This window comes from Typopeltis vanoorti, chromosome 17 (assembly GCF_054136105.1).
Source record: "Typopeltis vanoorti isolate ZY-2024b chromosome 17, IOZ_Tvanoo_1.0, whole genome shotgun sequence".
Classification (NCBI taxonomy): Eukaryota; Metazoa; Arthropoda; class Arachnida; order Uropygi; family Thelyphonidae; genus Typopeltis; species Typopeltis vanoorti.
The window spans coordinates 107,448,300-107,465,434 of NC_143565.1; the positions used below are offsets into that span (position 1 = coordinate 107,448,300).

General features: G+C 36.3%; 1 protein-coding gene across 6 annotated transcripts in view; it reads left to right on the forward strand.

The window, feature by feature from the left end:
* The window catches only part of LOC150097752 (RNA-binding protein 4-like), a 294,888-nt gene that overhangs the window by 158,253 nt on the left and 119,500 nt on the right, over positions 1-17,135 (forward strand). For 2 of the 6 annotated variants that reach the window (XR_016549641.1, XR_016549642.1), the window contains exon 9: positions 4,973-5,155. The exons of 2 other annotated variants lie outside the window; for them this stretch is intronic. Coding sequence is in view for 2 of the 4 variants with exons in the window: in XM_090406764.1 (XP_090262890.1) it covers positions 5,552-5,609 (58 nt within the window). In the remaining 2 variants the exon portion in view is untranslated. Of the gene's footprint in view, positions 1-4,972; positions 5,156-5,551; positions 5,890-17,135 lie in introns of those variants that run through there. 2 more of the 6 variants (XM_090406764.1, XM_090406766.1) reach the window with 1 other exon arrangement.

Here is a 17,135-nt window from a genome sequence, read left to right on the forward strand (position 1 = left end):
AGAAGGATTTAGGAGTGACAGGATCTCTCAAAACCATTTAAAAAAAAAAAAAAAAAAAAAAGAAAGAAATTTTGCTGAAACATCATGTCAACAATATTCCAACTACTGTAAGTAACATCACTCGAGAGAATACCAATTATCGTAACTCATAAAATGCACAACTAGAGATATGATACCCATTGTGAATCTCTTTGATATTCCATATAAGTTGATATGTTCAGTGCTTGGATTAAGGAGTGACAGCTATGAGGTACCTTCTTATATATATATATATATATATATATATATATATATAAGGATGGTCACCTGGTTCTGACCAGGAATATTGTCTTTATAATCGACATGCCCAAACCACCAGCATTGGTAAGAGCAGGAGATCTGAACAGTCCTGTTAGGTTCTACATCCTAATACACTGAATTGCTTTAAATGCAGAAATGTGGGCATGCTCAGCCTGTTGTACCTCTTTCATTTGTGCCCGATGTGGTAGTAAAAGAGCATAATAAATTTTGCTCTATAAAGAAACTTAACTGTCATTGTGAAGGAGACCACTCACCCTACTCCTCTGTGTGCCAAAGGTTGGAAGGATGAAAAAGAAATACCAAAGATAAAAACTGACATCAGGATGTAAACAGGAAGCTAGCTACCTCAACACCTGTCCTGAAATCTCTTTTATGCTCAGAAGGTAGTAGTTAAAATATTAAAAGTAACACAAACGGGAATGTCTACGTTTCCGCCTTCTGATAATTTTAGCATACCTGAACTTTGATTGTTTTACTTTGGAATGCATTAATCACCTAACTTATGGTCTTACTCCTGAAACAACTAAAATTATCTTTCTCAATGAGAACTGACTTATCAGGAAAATTATCAGAGACATCACTACGAGTAAAAGAAAACCCCAGATCTCTCCACAGAAAAATTGGATACTTGCATATCCTTTGTATGTAAATTAAGCACAAGAACTGATCGAAAAAACATCAGATGATGGAAATATTTTTCAGAGGAAGAAATGGACACAAGCCATCCGTACCTCTTCAAAATCTTATCCTCTTGAAAATTGGATAAGTCAAAGCCAAAACAATAGCAAAATTCTTACAGTAGAGCTGTCATGTAAATTATCAGTAATATCAAGGTTCTTCTCCAGAAACACAAACCTATCAGTTTTTGTCTGCAGGAGACATTTAAAATCTAGTGAGGATTCTACCTTTAAGGCATTTCACTAATATTCATAAGGACAAAACAGGAGATGAACCTGCTCATGGAGATGTTTACTATCCTAGTGGCTTTACTGCTTTTCAGTGCGTCCAGCTTAACACTTCTCTGGAAATGGTAGCCATCTTCTTCTTGGTTGGATTTCTTATTACAGTGTGCCCATTTATTTGCTGCCAGGTTCTGTGTTAACTTGAATCAACGTTGATAATCTCATATTGCAACTGCCTCGTTTCATATTTCTTATGGGTGGCTAATGGATACAATGCTTTGTAGGGTAGTGCTAACACAAATTGGCGAGGCCAGATTAAGTATGCTTGATAGTATGAATCTCTTCTTAATAATGCAGTTGGTACATTGTTTTATATGCTTACCTGTTGTGCAATAATCTTGTTTTATATGCTTACCTGCTGTAAATCTTAGTCTGCTCCTCTGCCATGTTCCGCTGTGGGATATCAAAGAGAAAATGTATGGATGCAATTGATCAGTTCTCTGCTTTCCACTGTATCCTCACAGCAACTATGCTCTCTGTAAATTGTGGAAAATTGACCTGGCTGGCTGAAATACATTTTCCCATCTTGTAAAATTTAATGCTTGGACAGTCAGTCAGACATTTATCAGTGAAACCCATACAGATTCCAGGTAGCAACAACTAATTCCAAAGACATCTTGATTTCTACAATATCCAATGCAATGATAGAACCCAAAAAAGATCAAAACAGAGGAGGCATGTATTTCACAGATACCCAACTGCATCAAATCTCATAGCTTTTAAACATTTTCAGGCCAAAGCATGCTACAAATCAAAAACAATTTTGGATTCAATTTACATCATCAATCATATAACCAGCGCAAAATTTGTAGGATTAAAACCTTTAAAAATCTTTTTAACCATACCATTTTGTAAAATGAAGAATAGGTATAGAGCAAAACATTCATCTACCCTGAAACATAATGAACGTGTAGTTGCTGAAACAAAGTATTTACATACGCTTTAGAGGAAAACTTTTCTAGAAGATATCTTGCAACAGCTTTGTATCTTCCAGAATTTCTGATATTGAGAGAACAAAAATTCTGGAAGATACAAAGCTTTGCTAGAAGGAGGTATCTTCTAGCAAAGCTTTCTTCTAAAGTGTCTATAAATGCTTTGTTTCAGCAACTACACGTTCATTATGTTGGCTGAACTTTTCTTCTAATGGGCTAGAGCTATACTATCAACAGTTTATAAAGGAGAAACTGAAAAGAGTACTTCAAAGAGTAGCTCTCATGCTAGTGTAGTAAGGTGTGATGACATTCATTGAGAGATAAAACATCCTTCATCTTTTGCGGATCTGCGTCTCTTATTTATATAACCGAGGAGTATCTGGATTCATGGCATAAGTCAAGTTGTCATTGCCTTCCCAAATCGAGGAAAAGAATACAACACATGCAGTCAATTATATTCACCTAATGTGCTAATCATCTGTCTTTGTAAGATATTGGAGAAAATGGTTAATACCAGACTTTCTGATATTTACAAAGCAGAGATCTTTTATTCAACACACAGTGTGGCTTTCATAGACGTTGAACCATTTAATCTGTCTGGAAATATCTAAGAGATGCATTCCTGAAGTGTATGACAGATAAAAAGAATACCATGTAGACCAATATGGCAATAGGAACACAAAATAGACACTGAGTACAGTGGATGGAGTTATGAAACAAAGCACATTTGCAGAAGTTTCCATAACCTTGGACAGGAAACAGCAATAGTCCTTATACTAAAATGAAACTGTATATGCAAAAACCTAGATAATGAAATTGCATATAACAAAAATTAGCTGAATTCTTTTTTAAGGCTACAACATTCTTGCCCATATCTTTCTTTTCATGTTAACATCCAGAGAACTATTTCAAAATGCCCAACATTCCTTAATGGAGCTCAAACATTAGGTCTTTGTAATTTCAGTTTTAGAATATTTTATTTGGTTTTTACAAACGAAGCTTTATAAATGGAAATTAAATTACTAAATTTAATTTCTCATATATGCTCTGCATAATACATTTTCTTTTTCTACCACTGATTTTTTTTTCTATTTCTGTACATACCCTCATCTGGTCACTCACCTCTTGTCTTGAAAAATCTATAATTTGAAATCCAGGATTGCAAGGATTTTCTTATATATTGCTTTTCTAAACTCAATACTTTTATCACAACCTCCCTCAGAGGGTGGCTCCAAATTACTTTAAGGGCCAGTCACCACTTGATGATTTTATGTTCTTACTTATTGTTGCTACAGGGGTTGCAGGTACTTAAATTTTGGCTATTTATATTAATTTTACAAAATGGAGTCCCCCGCCAATTGAGCATTCCTAAAAATGCTTAGAACCAACTTTTTTATCCAGGAAAAGAATACAACACATGTAGTCAATTATATTCACCTAATCATCTGTCTTTGTAAGATATTGGAGAAAATTGTTAATACCAGAAGTATAATGTTTTGGTATACTTGTGACAAAGAAGTCTGCTGTGCTGAATGAAAAAAAGTTCAATTTTTAAATGCTATGTCAAAAACTTGACAGAATCTGCCCCCTTTTATTTTATTTTTATTTTAAATCCTAGTTACAAAATTCTTATTAACCAGTATTAAGTGCTATTAAATATTTCTCTTTAATATTTTTAAATAAAGGATCATCCCAAAGTATGCTGAGTGTGATCAGAATTGCAACTTAATTATTCATAAGCCCATAGCTCAACTTTTGTTTTTATCCACAACCACTTTAAAATAACAAGTCATAACATTTACCTTTGAGTTATTCATATTACATGCATTCTGTGATGTATTAGATTAATATTTTTATGTATTTTATTTGTATTTTTCCTTTATAATATACAATACATACTATTAAACTTTTAGGTAAATATTACATAAATTTTATAAATTACTATAATTTTATATGTAAAATCATTTTTAACACATGAAGACAGTAGTGTGTATAACATGAATTATCAGGATATATCCCAAGGGTTTAGGACTGATTTCCAAATTCTTCCAAAATTCATCCAAGAAACTTGGGTCTTTCATCTTGCAAAATAACAGACTGGCCAGAGAACATATTGCAACATAATCTATGGACACTCTAGTTGTAGTTGCTTTGGCCACAGTTCCAAAACATGATCTAGTCCCACAGTGAAAAGATTTATATACCTCTTTTGGAAGATCAGTATTCCAAAATGACAATTCCTCTGTCACTTTGGCAAAGTTTTTATTTATTTATTATATTGGTTTGCTAGCATTTAAAAGATTTAAAAGTTCTGTTTTCATTTTAAGAAAATGAGATCACCTGAATCTCATCTCTTTAAGAAAATTCTGTATGCAGAAACAGGCAAGGATTGATCTTTTACTTCTGCAAGAAAAGTGCTACCATTTTTTCATCTACTTAATTTTATGATTTACTTAACTGTCAGATAAAATTAGATAAAACGTACATTTTTATTACAATTATTTTACACATTTTTCTGAAATGAGAGATTAATAAGTAATTTTTAATTGTTTATTATTCTAACAATAATATTGGTCAGTTGACCTTTGAAACTTAATGAATATAATTTTTACTCGCTTATTGCTGTAAAAATGCTTATAGGTGATTAGCTGTTATTTCTTTGTTAGTATATATGTATATTGTGTGTAAGGGAAAAAAAATACGGCATTGTAATTAGGTGTAAGAGTTCATATATCTTAGCAGATTAAATGTGATCTGTTTTAATTTCAATATGAACAGGGATGAAGTGCATCTTCATGGAATTCAAGGTAGCAGTTTACTCAATAGATCTTCACTCAGCATCATGTACTTTTGACCAGAACTCCATTCTGAAAGGATATTCCTGCTGTTACGTGTCAGCACCTGGCACAAGTCAGACAGTTTAGTTTGGAACCTTAAGATTCTTCAGTAAAGGTTTGACATGTAAGCAAGAAAATGAAACAATCAGCTGTTTGTTTCATCATTGAATATATACTTGATGTTTCCCTGTCCCAAATAGTGTACTAAAATTTGTTGAATTCTAACTGTTTTACTCTACTCATGTTAAGATGTTTCTTCCACAAAATTTTCAAATATTTTTGCAAAGTTGCTGTGTGAAAAAAAAACATGTTCTGGTTAGGCTATTTGATTTTAGTTAATTTTGTGCATCCCACCTTTGCTGCAATGCAGTTTTAAATGGGTTATTTTCCATAATGCTTCAGTTTTACACTAAAAGATACTATTGTAAGCAGATTTAACTTCGGAAATAGTTATCGCTTGTGAGAAAAAAAAAATTATTACATTTCATTCTCAACAGACTTTCCGATTTTCTCTTTAAAGCACTTTTGCCACGGGACGACTTACTCCATCTACTGCACGCCGCGCACCGGTGTTTTAAAACGGGAAGCTGCAGAGACGCGCTCGTGTTACAGTGGTCGATTGGATCTCGCGCTGTGATGTGAACGTGCTGACCACCACAACATGGGAGGCGGAAAGAAGACATCTAACACTCCTTTTCTTTGTAATTTGTAACAATGTGAATTGTCGAAACGTGAAAAATCGGTATTGTTACTAGAATAATTTTTATAACTAGTAATGTGTGTGTCGTTATGGAGGTTTATCGTATAATTTCTGTAATTGTTGTTAAGCTTTCAATAAAAGCGGGTTAACATACGCGACTTCAGTAGTATTTTTTTTGTTTACTGTAAATACGTTGTTTGATATTTCGGATGAATAGCAGGTGGAAGCCCGACTTTTCCTAGAAGATGAAGTCAACTACGCGTCGTCTACTTGGCTGTTTACGCGAGGTGAGAAATGAAATTCGTGTCTGTTAATGTGAAGAATCGCATTATTATTAAATGTTTAAGCTTTCTAACCAGATTAAATTTTTACCTTCTCATTTTTATACACTAATGAATTTTTTACTTTTAAAATCTTTTTATAAAAGTAGTCAGTGATAATCTTAGTTGCTATTAACCAACATTTGAATACAGTAAACTCATTTTGTTACTTATTCATTTTGTTGAGCATAGTGTAAGATCGTTCAAGAGCTAAATAAAATGAATATATTGTTAGCCATCTAATCAATTAAGATATGCATCAGTTTATTCTATCCATGTATCACTTACCTTGATCTGTATTCCTTGCTTTGTTAATGTGTTTTGATCCTTGTGAAATCTCCATTTATATATACAGTCATACCCCGATTTACATGAATCCGGAATCGCGCAGTTTCTTATATGTACGTATTCCTGTCCTGCTTCATGCCCCACCACTAGTCGTATCTTTCAGGCACTGGCTGCATTCGCCAGTGTTGCACATGCTGTGAACAAGCACTGACGTGTTTTGCGAGGTCTCCATTCATACACGATTTTTATAGTCTACAAACCTTGCGATTGTTTAATGTTATGTTCTTGATAAAAATTTTATCACATAAAAAATAATAATGTCGTCCAAAAGAAGCAAGTCTGATTCTTCTACAGCTAGCAAGAAAAGAAAAACATTGACTTCAGAAAAAAATTCAGCATTATTAAGGATTTTGAAGGCGGAATGAAAATTTGTGAGTTAGCAAAGAAGTTCGATCTACAACTATCTGCAGTAAGAACAATCATAAAAGAAAGGTTTCCAGATTTTGGAGGACATAGATTCTAACGAGAAACGAATTGTAGCCACAAGGCAAGGAATAAAAAAATCATTAGCTTGCTATGAAGAAATTTTGAGTGACAAGAAAAGGACATTATGCCATCAGCCGAATCTATGTGAAACCATTGACATCGAAATAACTTTCTTTTTTTTATGTATGAAAAACTACAATTATGATTATATTTCTTAAAAAATAAATATATTTCCAATGTTGGTCCCACCTACCGCATAACTTCGGGGTTTTACTGTACGTAGTTAATCAGAATTTAATTTGGTATTTTTGTTCATTCTGTGGTTTTTCACTTTTTGCACATTCTTTCATCAATAGGTGTTATAGCAGGAATTGTTTAAGAATCACAGATAAATAACCAGAGTAAGGCCTCAGCATAGCTTATAAGGAATGCAAAGAGCTGACTGGTGATTCTGGCTCAGTGTCCAGTTTTAATGCACTCCACCTTTTGTAATCTATTCATTATCTAATTTATTTATTTTGTATTATGTAATTGGGATGCTTTACAAGCAAGGGTTGACTGAAAGTCTGGGAATTAATTGACAACTGTATTTTGGGCTTGGCTTAAAAACCAGAGCCAAATAAGATAGTACAAGATCAGTTTATGGCTAGTCAGTATCTGGTTAAACAAAGCTTTCTCCCATTCTGTTTTGTATATGGAACCTTGACATGCAGTGAAAAGTCAGATGTATTATATTCTGGTAACGGATCAGGGAAAGGAAGATGTAACAGAATTCAGTGCTTTAAAATAAATTTGCTTTGTAAGCAGTTTCAGATAGCAATTGTGGGCAAATTGCAAAACATGAAATTAGACATTAAGACTTTATCCATGGTCCCACCGAAAGTTTTAGTGGGATCTCTCTTCCAGGTTTGTCAAATAATTAGGAGAACTGGAGTGTCAGCAAAACAATGAATAGAGATGTTAATCAATTAGAGGTCACTTATGTGTAGGAAAGGAGGCGAGAGAATAGTTCTGGAACATTACTGCATTGGTCGGAAGTGCAAAGAGAGGAAACTATCTGCATGACATTTGCAGTAAGCAAATATAGAGAAACTGGATAATAAATCGGAGTTGAAAATACACCAAAGGACAGTTTATCGACCAGGCTTTGATGTTAAATGCTATGGAATGTCTTGTAGAAAACTGTGCTGTTGTTGTTGACATTATCCCCTTGGGAAATTATTCTTACTGGAAGGCCTTCATTCTAGAGAGTAATATTCTAATGCTGTTCAAAATTTCAACATGCTAACCAAGTCATAGTTTAACAAATTTAAGCAAAACATCCACCTGACAGGAGATTTGACCAGAGGTGGGTCAAATGTAGAATAGGATATTTGCTGTGAATCTTGAGTTGTGGAATGCACACTGGTGGTGGTGGTGGAGAACTGTAGTTCTCCAGGTTGATGAACTTCATTAATTTAGAGGACTGAAGTAAGGACATGGGTGGTAATTTACTCCAGATGTATCTCCTCTTTCAGAATAGACTGAATATTGGCTAGTTTCCAATGTGTTGGAGTAGATGCCATTTAAGTATAGAAGAGTGGAAAGATCACACAAGTGTTAGTGGAGCACAACCTTGATGTGACATTGGGAAGATATCAAAATCGGAAGACTTTGGTTATGATTCTTCTAGTGTCTGTCTTTCTGACAAAAAGACTGAGTCATGCAATGCACTGTTTCTAGTATGGTAGTAGGTGATTTGCCTGGTTATCTGTACAGATCGGGGAGGTGTGGAAGAATGATGCCAGGAGATCAACTTTATCTTTAGATTTTATGTGCTACACAAGTGAGAAAGACAAAGCATGGAGAAGAAGAAATTGCACCCAGCAGTCTTTGTCACCAAAAGGTGTTCCTTACAAAGGTGCCATTCATACACTACACAGTCAACTACAAACAAACAGTCAAACAATCATGGTGTGACTGTGGTTTGTCTCCCAGAGTTTAATAACAGGTGTGCTAAGGCCATTTAACAGAATTTTCAGTATACTACAAGTGGTTTGAGACAAGAACTAACCCTATCCTCAGATGATGCTAAAGCATGCAAAAAAGAAAAAAAGTTGCCTAGTGTACAAATGGCAGCTGCACTTCTCTGCTCCTTGCAAAAACCACCTGGTTCAATTTCTGTTCATCTGTGCATCTTTCTTAACCTGGATGGCAACAGGAAAAAATCCTAATGATAAAGCTGATGTCCTTTATATATATACACTCCTGAGCAGTTGAATGAGAGATACCTGCCTAGTAGCGGGTAGCACCCCCTTTCACCTTGATGACAGCAGCGATGCGGCGTAGCATGGACTCCACAAGGCACCGGTAGCGTTGGGGAGCCAAACTGATCCATGACTGCTGCACAGCCTCCCACAATGCATGGAGATTGGTCAGAGCAGGGTCCAGGGCACGTATATCTCTCTCGACAGCATTCCTGATGTGTTCAATAGGATTGAGGTCATGGGACCTAAGGGGGGGCCAGTGAACACTCCACGGACATGAGGATGCTTGCTGGCCCCGAGATCTCCTTGAGTTGTGGAATCACTCACCCACTCGGCCACAATTCGGGAGCGGTGGGCAGGTGCATTGTCTTGCTGTAGGTACAGGTCTCCTGCAGGGTGCTGTAGGCACAGAAATGGGTGCACATGATCTGACAGCAGGTCCCTGTATCGTTCGCCGGTGAGGGACGATGGTAGATGTACCAGGGGACCCATTTCATCCCACATAAACAGTCCCCATACAAGGATACCACCACCACCGGCTTGAACTGTACCCTGTTGGTACGAAAAATCCATCGCTTCATGTGCTTGCCGATGCACTCATACCCTGCCAACGGAGTGTACTAACGTGTACCTCGACTCATCAGTCCAGGTGACCTTTTTCCATGCGTCGAGGGTCCAATGGTGGTGTTCCTGCGCCCATGCTAATCGTTGTGCCTTGACGTGCGGTGAGAAGAGGTACCCTAGTTGGGCAGTGGCTTCTGTACCCCATAGCGAGATGGTTCTGGATGGTGTGGCTGCTCACATGTCGTTGTTGTTCAGCATCGAATTGGCAAGTGATCTGTGACACTGTGGCCCATCTATCCGCTGTTGTCATCCGAGTTAGGCAACGGCATCCCCTGTCATTGACATGTTGTACACCACAGCAGTTTTCCCTTGTGGCTGTGGTTTTACCTGATTCCATGTACTCACGGTACACTCTTGACACAGTGGCCCGTGAAAAGCTCAGTGCCTGCATGTTCGGAACTGGAGTGCCCCATACGTCTGGCTCCGACTATCTGGCCGCGATTGAATTTGCAGAGACCTCATGTCTTCCCCATTCTGTGCTTGACTTTACTCAGACAGTCAGTACAAGGTCTGACGATATCCCCATCACACGCTACATGGCACTATTCCATTTGCTACGGCGACCACAGTACCATTTCACCAACACAGCAGGTATCTCTAATTCAACTGCTTACGAGTGTGTTTGTATATATATATATATGTGTGTACACACACACACACACACACACACACACACACACACACACACACACGTCACGTCCTTCCAATTATTGTGTTCACTCCAAAGCATTCTCTCTCATATATATATATATATATATATATATAATGAGAGAGAGAAAATATTTAATTTTCTAGATTGGATTGGTTACCTAGAAACCAGTTTTGATTAACAGTACCGAAAATTGTCAGATCTGCTTCTATATATTCTGGTACTGTTGAAGATTGGTGCTCAGAAATTTGAAGTTAGAGTAAACCTCAGAAGAGAAATCTCATCTTGTCTAGAGAGGATGTTATCAAAAATAAATTTTGAATTAAAAAATGCAGGATTGAGTTTTATTAGTCTGCTGAACACTAGCATTAGTTGTAAAGTTAGGATAAGGATCCATTAATCACAAAAGCTTATGTAACAAGCTTTTGTGCTAAACCCAATCAGATACCTACTTATTAGATATCAGAAGCAATCCTTGAAAATTTCCAAACCTATCCATGCCTAAGAGTAGGTAACATAGTGTGGTGTGATGGAATCCATATTGGCAATCATTTATTATTGAGAGATTTGTGGTACCATATAAATTCAGTATTCTGAAGTAAGTTTTCTCCTTTACCTTAGAAGGAAATGAAGTGAGTGAAATTGGATGGCAATTAGATGACAAAAGTTTGGTGCCTTTCTTGGGTTGAATTAAGGAATGGATTGAATATGGGCTAATTTCTAGGCTGCAGGATACATACCACTTGAATATGAGAGAATAAAAAGGCAACAGAACAGAATTATTTCTGACGCTCAAACTTTAAATACGATTTGAGAAAAGCCATTGGGATGAAGAGACTTTGGTATCCATTTTGGATTTCTCTCTCTCATTAAAAACCAAATGGATATTGTTCTGTGTTTGTAATTGTAGGATGATATTTACAAAGATTGTTCATGGAAGAATATTAGAGGCAAAGTAAGAAGCAAGGAGATTATTATTATTTTTTTTTTTTTTGTGGTTAATGCTATGGAACCATTGAAGGGCAGAAGAGGTGCAAGTAATAATGAACAAAAGTTGCAGCCACTAGCTTTGGCAAGAAACCAGAACACACAACTGCCATTTGGAGATGATTCAAGTTCCCTGCTTTTAGTTCTTTCAAAATTATTTTTGGATGTGCTGATAGCTTGCTCACAGTTATTTCAACAATCGACATAAACAGGAAAGAAAATTGGAGATTTCAGTGAAAGTCAATTGCAATATGCCTGTTTCTTTTATAATCTTGCTCACTTCTTGGAGAATTAAGGTATAGATAATGATCAAAAAATTAAAGTGAGATGAAGAATAAATGTTTCCATACCTTTTAAGAATTTCTTCAGTGATACATTCATTGCAAATGTTTAGATCAGAAGACTGAAAACATTTCAGCTAAGGAAATGAGATATAGTGGTCACAAAGATCATTCCATTTGGCTTTCTTATAATACCAGTTGAGAGCAAATACATGATTGTTGCTCTATGGGAGAAGTATTCATTACTAGACTGGCCTTGAATTGCCTAGAGGACAAATATCCACAGTATATCTAGAAAGGTTACTAGAGAAGAAGAGATTGAATGTTTGAAAAGTAGTTTGGTTTAATCAGTACTTTTGTAGGCTTGTGAACAGTTTGTATAATGTCACTGGTGATATCAAATGTCTTTGCACTTTTATGTGTTTGATCTGTGCAGCTAGAAAATGAAAGCCAGGAAGAATTGTGAGCATTTACATTTCCAAGGAAGAGGATTATAAGTTGGACTGGAGAAAATTGGTGTTTTAAAAATCAAAAAGTGCAGAATAGTTGGTGGAAGTAGGAGAACACAGTGGAGAAATCTAACGAATCTGATAGAATGAGCCGAGAGATTTCAGAAGTCAAAAAGAGGAGTTCTGGAAACTCGGACATGTTTTTTCACAGCAGACTTGCACTAATACCACCTTTTGAGATGAAAGAGTCAAAGAGAGGAATTAGGACAATTGAGGTGTGAGTATCATAGCTTTGAAGCTGAAAATTAGTTTGTTAGGAAAAGTATTTGTTTTGCATGCTGTAGGGAAAATGAACATTGAGGTTAGAACTAACACCATCCATCTTTGAAGTGAAGCTGGAAAGCTTTGGTAGGTTTGCCTTTATCCACAAGTCTGTTTCTCTTCCTTTACTTTTCATGGTTGCTGTTTTAAGTTTAATTGATATTGGAAGGCACGTGAATAATTCATCTAACTCCTGCAACTTGCAGCCCTGACAATATGCCCCACCCACACACAATATACCACTTCTTTTCCCTCCAAACACACACTAGGTAGAATAGTGGAAAGCCTCCTAAAGAGCATTAATGTTAGGTTTGCTTCAATATGCTGTTTAGTGATTGGGCTGCAGAATAACCATTTTAATCTTGAAAATGTTTTTTATGTTTGATATAATTCAGAAAGTATTGCATTGTATTCAAGAAGAAATTGGGAAAAAGTAAATCATGACTTTGCTCCGGAATCCAAACACTATTTTTTGGCTGCTTCAAACTTGTTAACAAAGTCATGGTATTATACCATGTAATTAATAATCTACCATCCACATTGTGCTGCCAACTAACAGAGGTTTTGCAGTTTCTCTGAAGGGTGGAAGTGTAGCACCTTGATCCCATTCCAATGTTAGCTCATACCCAGATAGGTTCCTCCAATTAGTGTTCTAATGCTTGTTGTATGGGAATAAGATATATCCAAAGCATTTAATGGTCCTATCAGTGTCAAGGTGTTTGCAGAGAAGTTAGTTGCTGCAGACTAAACAGACTTCACTGAAGATCCAGAATATTAGTTCTGTCAGTATTTGACTTCTGAGGCACTGCTCTGCAAATGCCCCCCCCCTCCAATTAAACAGAGTCCAATTAATTTTTCTTGGAGAAATTTTTTTCTGAATTGGTACATTTGTAATTTTTTTAAAAGGACCAATATTGTCCAAGAATTTATTAAAATAAATAATTTACAAAAATGATGCTTGGACTTGAAGAATGAGTTTCTTAACCAATTTAATTAGGTGGCTAACAACACTTCATTGTTTCATTTGATTCCTGGATGTTATGATTCTGGATATCACCAGACCTCTGAGTTACTTGTAGCCTATTTATATTAATGTTAAATTTGATTATACTAATTTTAAAAATCAACTAAGTGTAAAAATGAGAGTAGTCAGTAATATAATTAAAATGAAATATATATATTGATCTTTAATTGACCATGATTTATAAACATCTAATACCAGCAAGTTTTGCTGACAGGGCTGTCCGGCTTCTTCAGGGTATAACAGTTAGAGAAAAAACTCAAAGTGGCTAGTTCAGAGAAAATGGAGTAACAATATCATATAAATTAAGCATTAAAACAGAATGCGTAACATTATATGCATGTTGTGTTAGTCACTGTTATGAGAGCATGTTCTGTAGTTTTGAGAGAAATTAAATTCTGGCAGACTTGGTGATCTTTATAAGGTTTTCCATATGTCAGCTATTATCATTCCCTGGTATTAAGATTTTCTCCAGAATGGAGGACTACAACAGCTTCCTTGAAATTTCTACAATGGAAATCCTCTTCTAGGTAAGGCTTGGAGCTGCTATCCCAATCAATGGTATGATTAGTAATCGGGAAATGATGGGCTAGACCTGAGTTGTCTTTTCTGTTGTTATTAACATCTCATATATGTTCTTTTTTTTTGGATTTCGAGGCTTCTTGACATCTGTCCTATATAGTTTAGACCAGAGGTTACCAATCTGTGGTCTGCAGATCACTGATGGTCCATGGAGAAATTTGGACACTGACACAGGATTGCTGACAACTTTTGTCTAGGGGTGCTTTTGTTGTCACAATCAACCCACCAGTGGCGAGGCTTGCAAACGCTAGTACGAATGCGCCAGGCTTCAGTGGCGCATGCATACTGTCACAACGGACGAGAATCCCAATTCTCGTCCGATTGTTTTATTTTGTTGAAGCGAATTGTCGTCTGTTATCGTGAAGAATAAACACAACTATACTTGTGTTTATTCTTTACGATACTCTTCTTAGGTAAGCAACCAGTGATGTTTTTATTTTAACTGTGCACAGTGTGATATTTAATGGCATTGAAGAGCTTGAGTTTTATAACTGTCATTTCTTGTTTGGTTTAAGATTCAAATAAAATAAACCCACAATGAGTGAGAAAAAGCAACCAAGCATTTTTGCATTTGTTTGGTAATACTTTGCATAACTATCAGTTGATCAATGAATCAGAGCCTCCACAGCCCCTGCCAAGCACCACAGGAAGGACATTACAACTGGAGGTGGAGAGAAGAAAAAGTTCAAGGTTTCAAGAAGTTTGGATTTATTCAAGAACCTGGAAGTGAGCTGGACCCACAGCTGCTTTGTGTCGTGTGTTCTGAGAGTTTATGCAATGATGCCATGTAATCTTCAAAACTTGCCAGGCACTTGCAGTCAAAACACTCAGATTTAGCTAAGAAGCCAGTTGAATATTTTCAAAGGATGCGTGAAAGTATGCAAAAGCAAATAAGTTCATTAGCAGAAATGACTGTTGAAGATAAGTTCCTAGTAAAGGCTTCTTATTTGATAGCACTTCAAATCGTGAAAAGTAAAAAGCTGTATACAATTGGAGAAGAATTAGCCTTGCTTGTTACAAGCTTGTGAAGAGGTTTTGTCGAAACAGACTGTCCAGAGACTGAAAGTAGTTCCTATGTTCGCTAACACTGTGAAGCGCAGAATCGAAGACATGGCCTAAGATATTGAAAATCAAGTGATAGAAATGGTGAAAAATTCAACTCGACAAATCAATAGACATAACTAAAAAAGGCAGTTCTCCTTTGTTTTGTGAGGTTTGAGTGTCAAGTAGAGCTAAAGGAAGAGCTCCTCTGTTCGCTCAACTTGCCGGGTAGAACAACTGGCTCTGAGATTTTTGATGCACTTAATGATTATTTACTGAGACACGGTATTGAATGGAAGAAATGTATTGGGATATGCACAGGTGGTGCTGCAAGCTTGACCGGGCATCTTTCAGGAGTTGTTACAAAAGTGAAAGATGTTGGACACCCAGACATCTTGTTTACTCGTATTTTACATCGTGAACAACTTGCGGTGGAAAGAATGTCTTCAGAACTGCACGAAGTACTCTCTGATCTAATTAAAATTGTCAATGAAATTTGGCACAAAGTGCTGAATTCTTGAATATTTGAGGCACTTTGTGAAGAAATGGGCTCTCAATATACTCATCTCCTTCATGCTGAGGTGAGATGGCTGTCGAGAGGCAAAATACTAACCCGATTGTTCGACTTGCGCCAAGAAGTCTAGTTATTTTTCCAGCAACAAAATAAATCGAAATTCCTAGATCTCTTGTCCGATGATGATTGGATAGCCAAGCTTGCATACCTGGCAGATATTTTTTCACTGTTAAACAAGCTAAACATGCCCTTGCAAGGACAGCTTATGGACGTGTTCACACTGCGAGGTAAAATGGATGCATTTCAAAAGAAAATATTGCTGTGGCAGATGCGGTTGGCTGAAGAAGAACTGCATATGTTCCTGAATCTTGCTGTGTATATGAAAGAAGAGGATGTTAACAGACAGGTAATAACCATTGTTTGACAGCACTTACAGTCACTCACAGAATCTTTTGGTCATTATTATCCAAAGGAAGAAGACCCCAGACATGGCAATATGTGGATAATTGATCCATTTTCGGTGAAAATTGAAGATAGCAAATTGAGCATGAATGAAAAAGAAAGCCTAATCGATCTATCATCTGACGACAGTCTCAAAGCTAAATTTCACTCGTCCTCATCAAGACATCATTTTTGGCTCTCCGTAAAAAGTGAATACCCGGTGCTGAGTGAAAAAGCCATCAAAATTTTGATTCCATTTGCAACAACCTATTTGTGAAAAGACATTCTCTTCTTTTTCGGCAATTAAAAACAAGTACTGCTGTCGGCTTGAAATAGAAACGGCTCTTGTTGCAGTGGCGTCATTGGAGCCAAGAATCCATAAACTTATTTCAAATGAGCAGCAACATAAATTTAATACCTTTCTAATCTTTATCTGCTTCAGTGACATTTTCTACTCCAAGAAAACAATGTGTATCTATATTGAGAAATTTTAGGAAGCTGATTTTTTGACATTAATTTATCAGTACTTGTTTTTTTCTGTCTTCTACATTTCAGTGACATTTTCCATTTGATAATAAAAATGATACACATCTCTGGAGAAATTTTAGAAAGCTGTGCTTTGGCATTGCCCGTACTTATTTAAACCAGTGAAATTAATACTGTTCCATTATCCAGTGGAATTTACTGTTCCATTATCCCTTTTCCATTATCACACTAATAATTTTGATATAATTAAACAAGTGCATTTCATATTAAAAAAATGCAACTTTTATTTTATACATGTTTGTACTCTAAAAAAAAATTCATGTTAGTGGTCCCCCGGGATTCAAAATTGTGAGGTTAGTGGTCCCGCTAATTGGCGACCGCTGGTTTAGACCATAAGCACATTGGGATGTTGTGCACTCCAGCGTGTTTGAAAAAAGCATTAATGTCTTTTGGTGATCTTAAAACATGACAGACAGGCTTGACCGGTTTGAATGCAACTCTGATGTTGAAAGGTTTTAAAAGTGTTAGGATCTTTTCGGACACTGTACCTGCATAAGGAATAACTATGGATGAACTGTATTGAGTGATGGTAGGATGTTGTTGTTGTGTGTGTGTGTGGGGGGGGGGGGGGGAGTTCTATGAAGAATTTTGTTGATTAAATTCTTTGG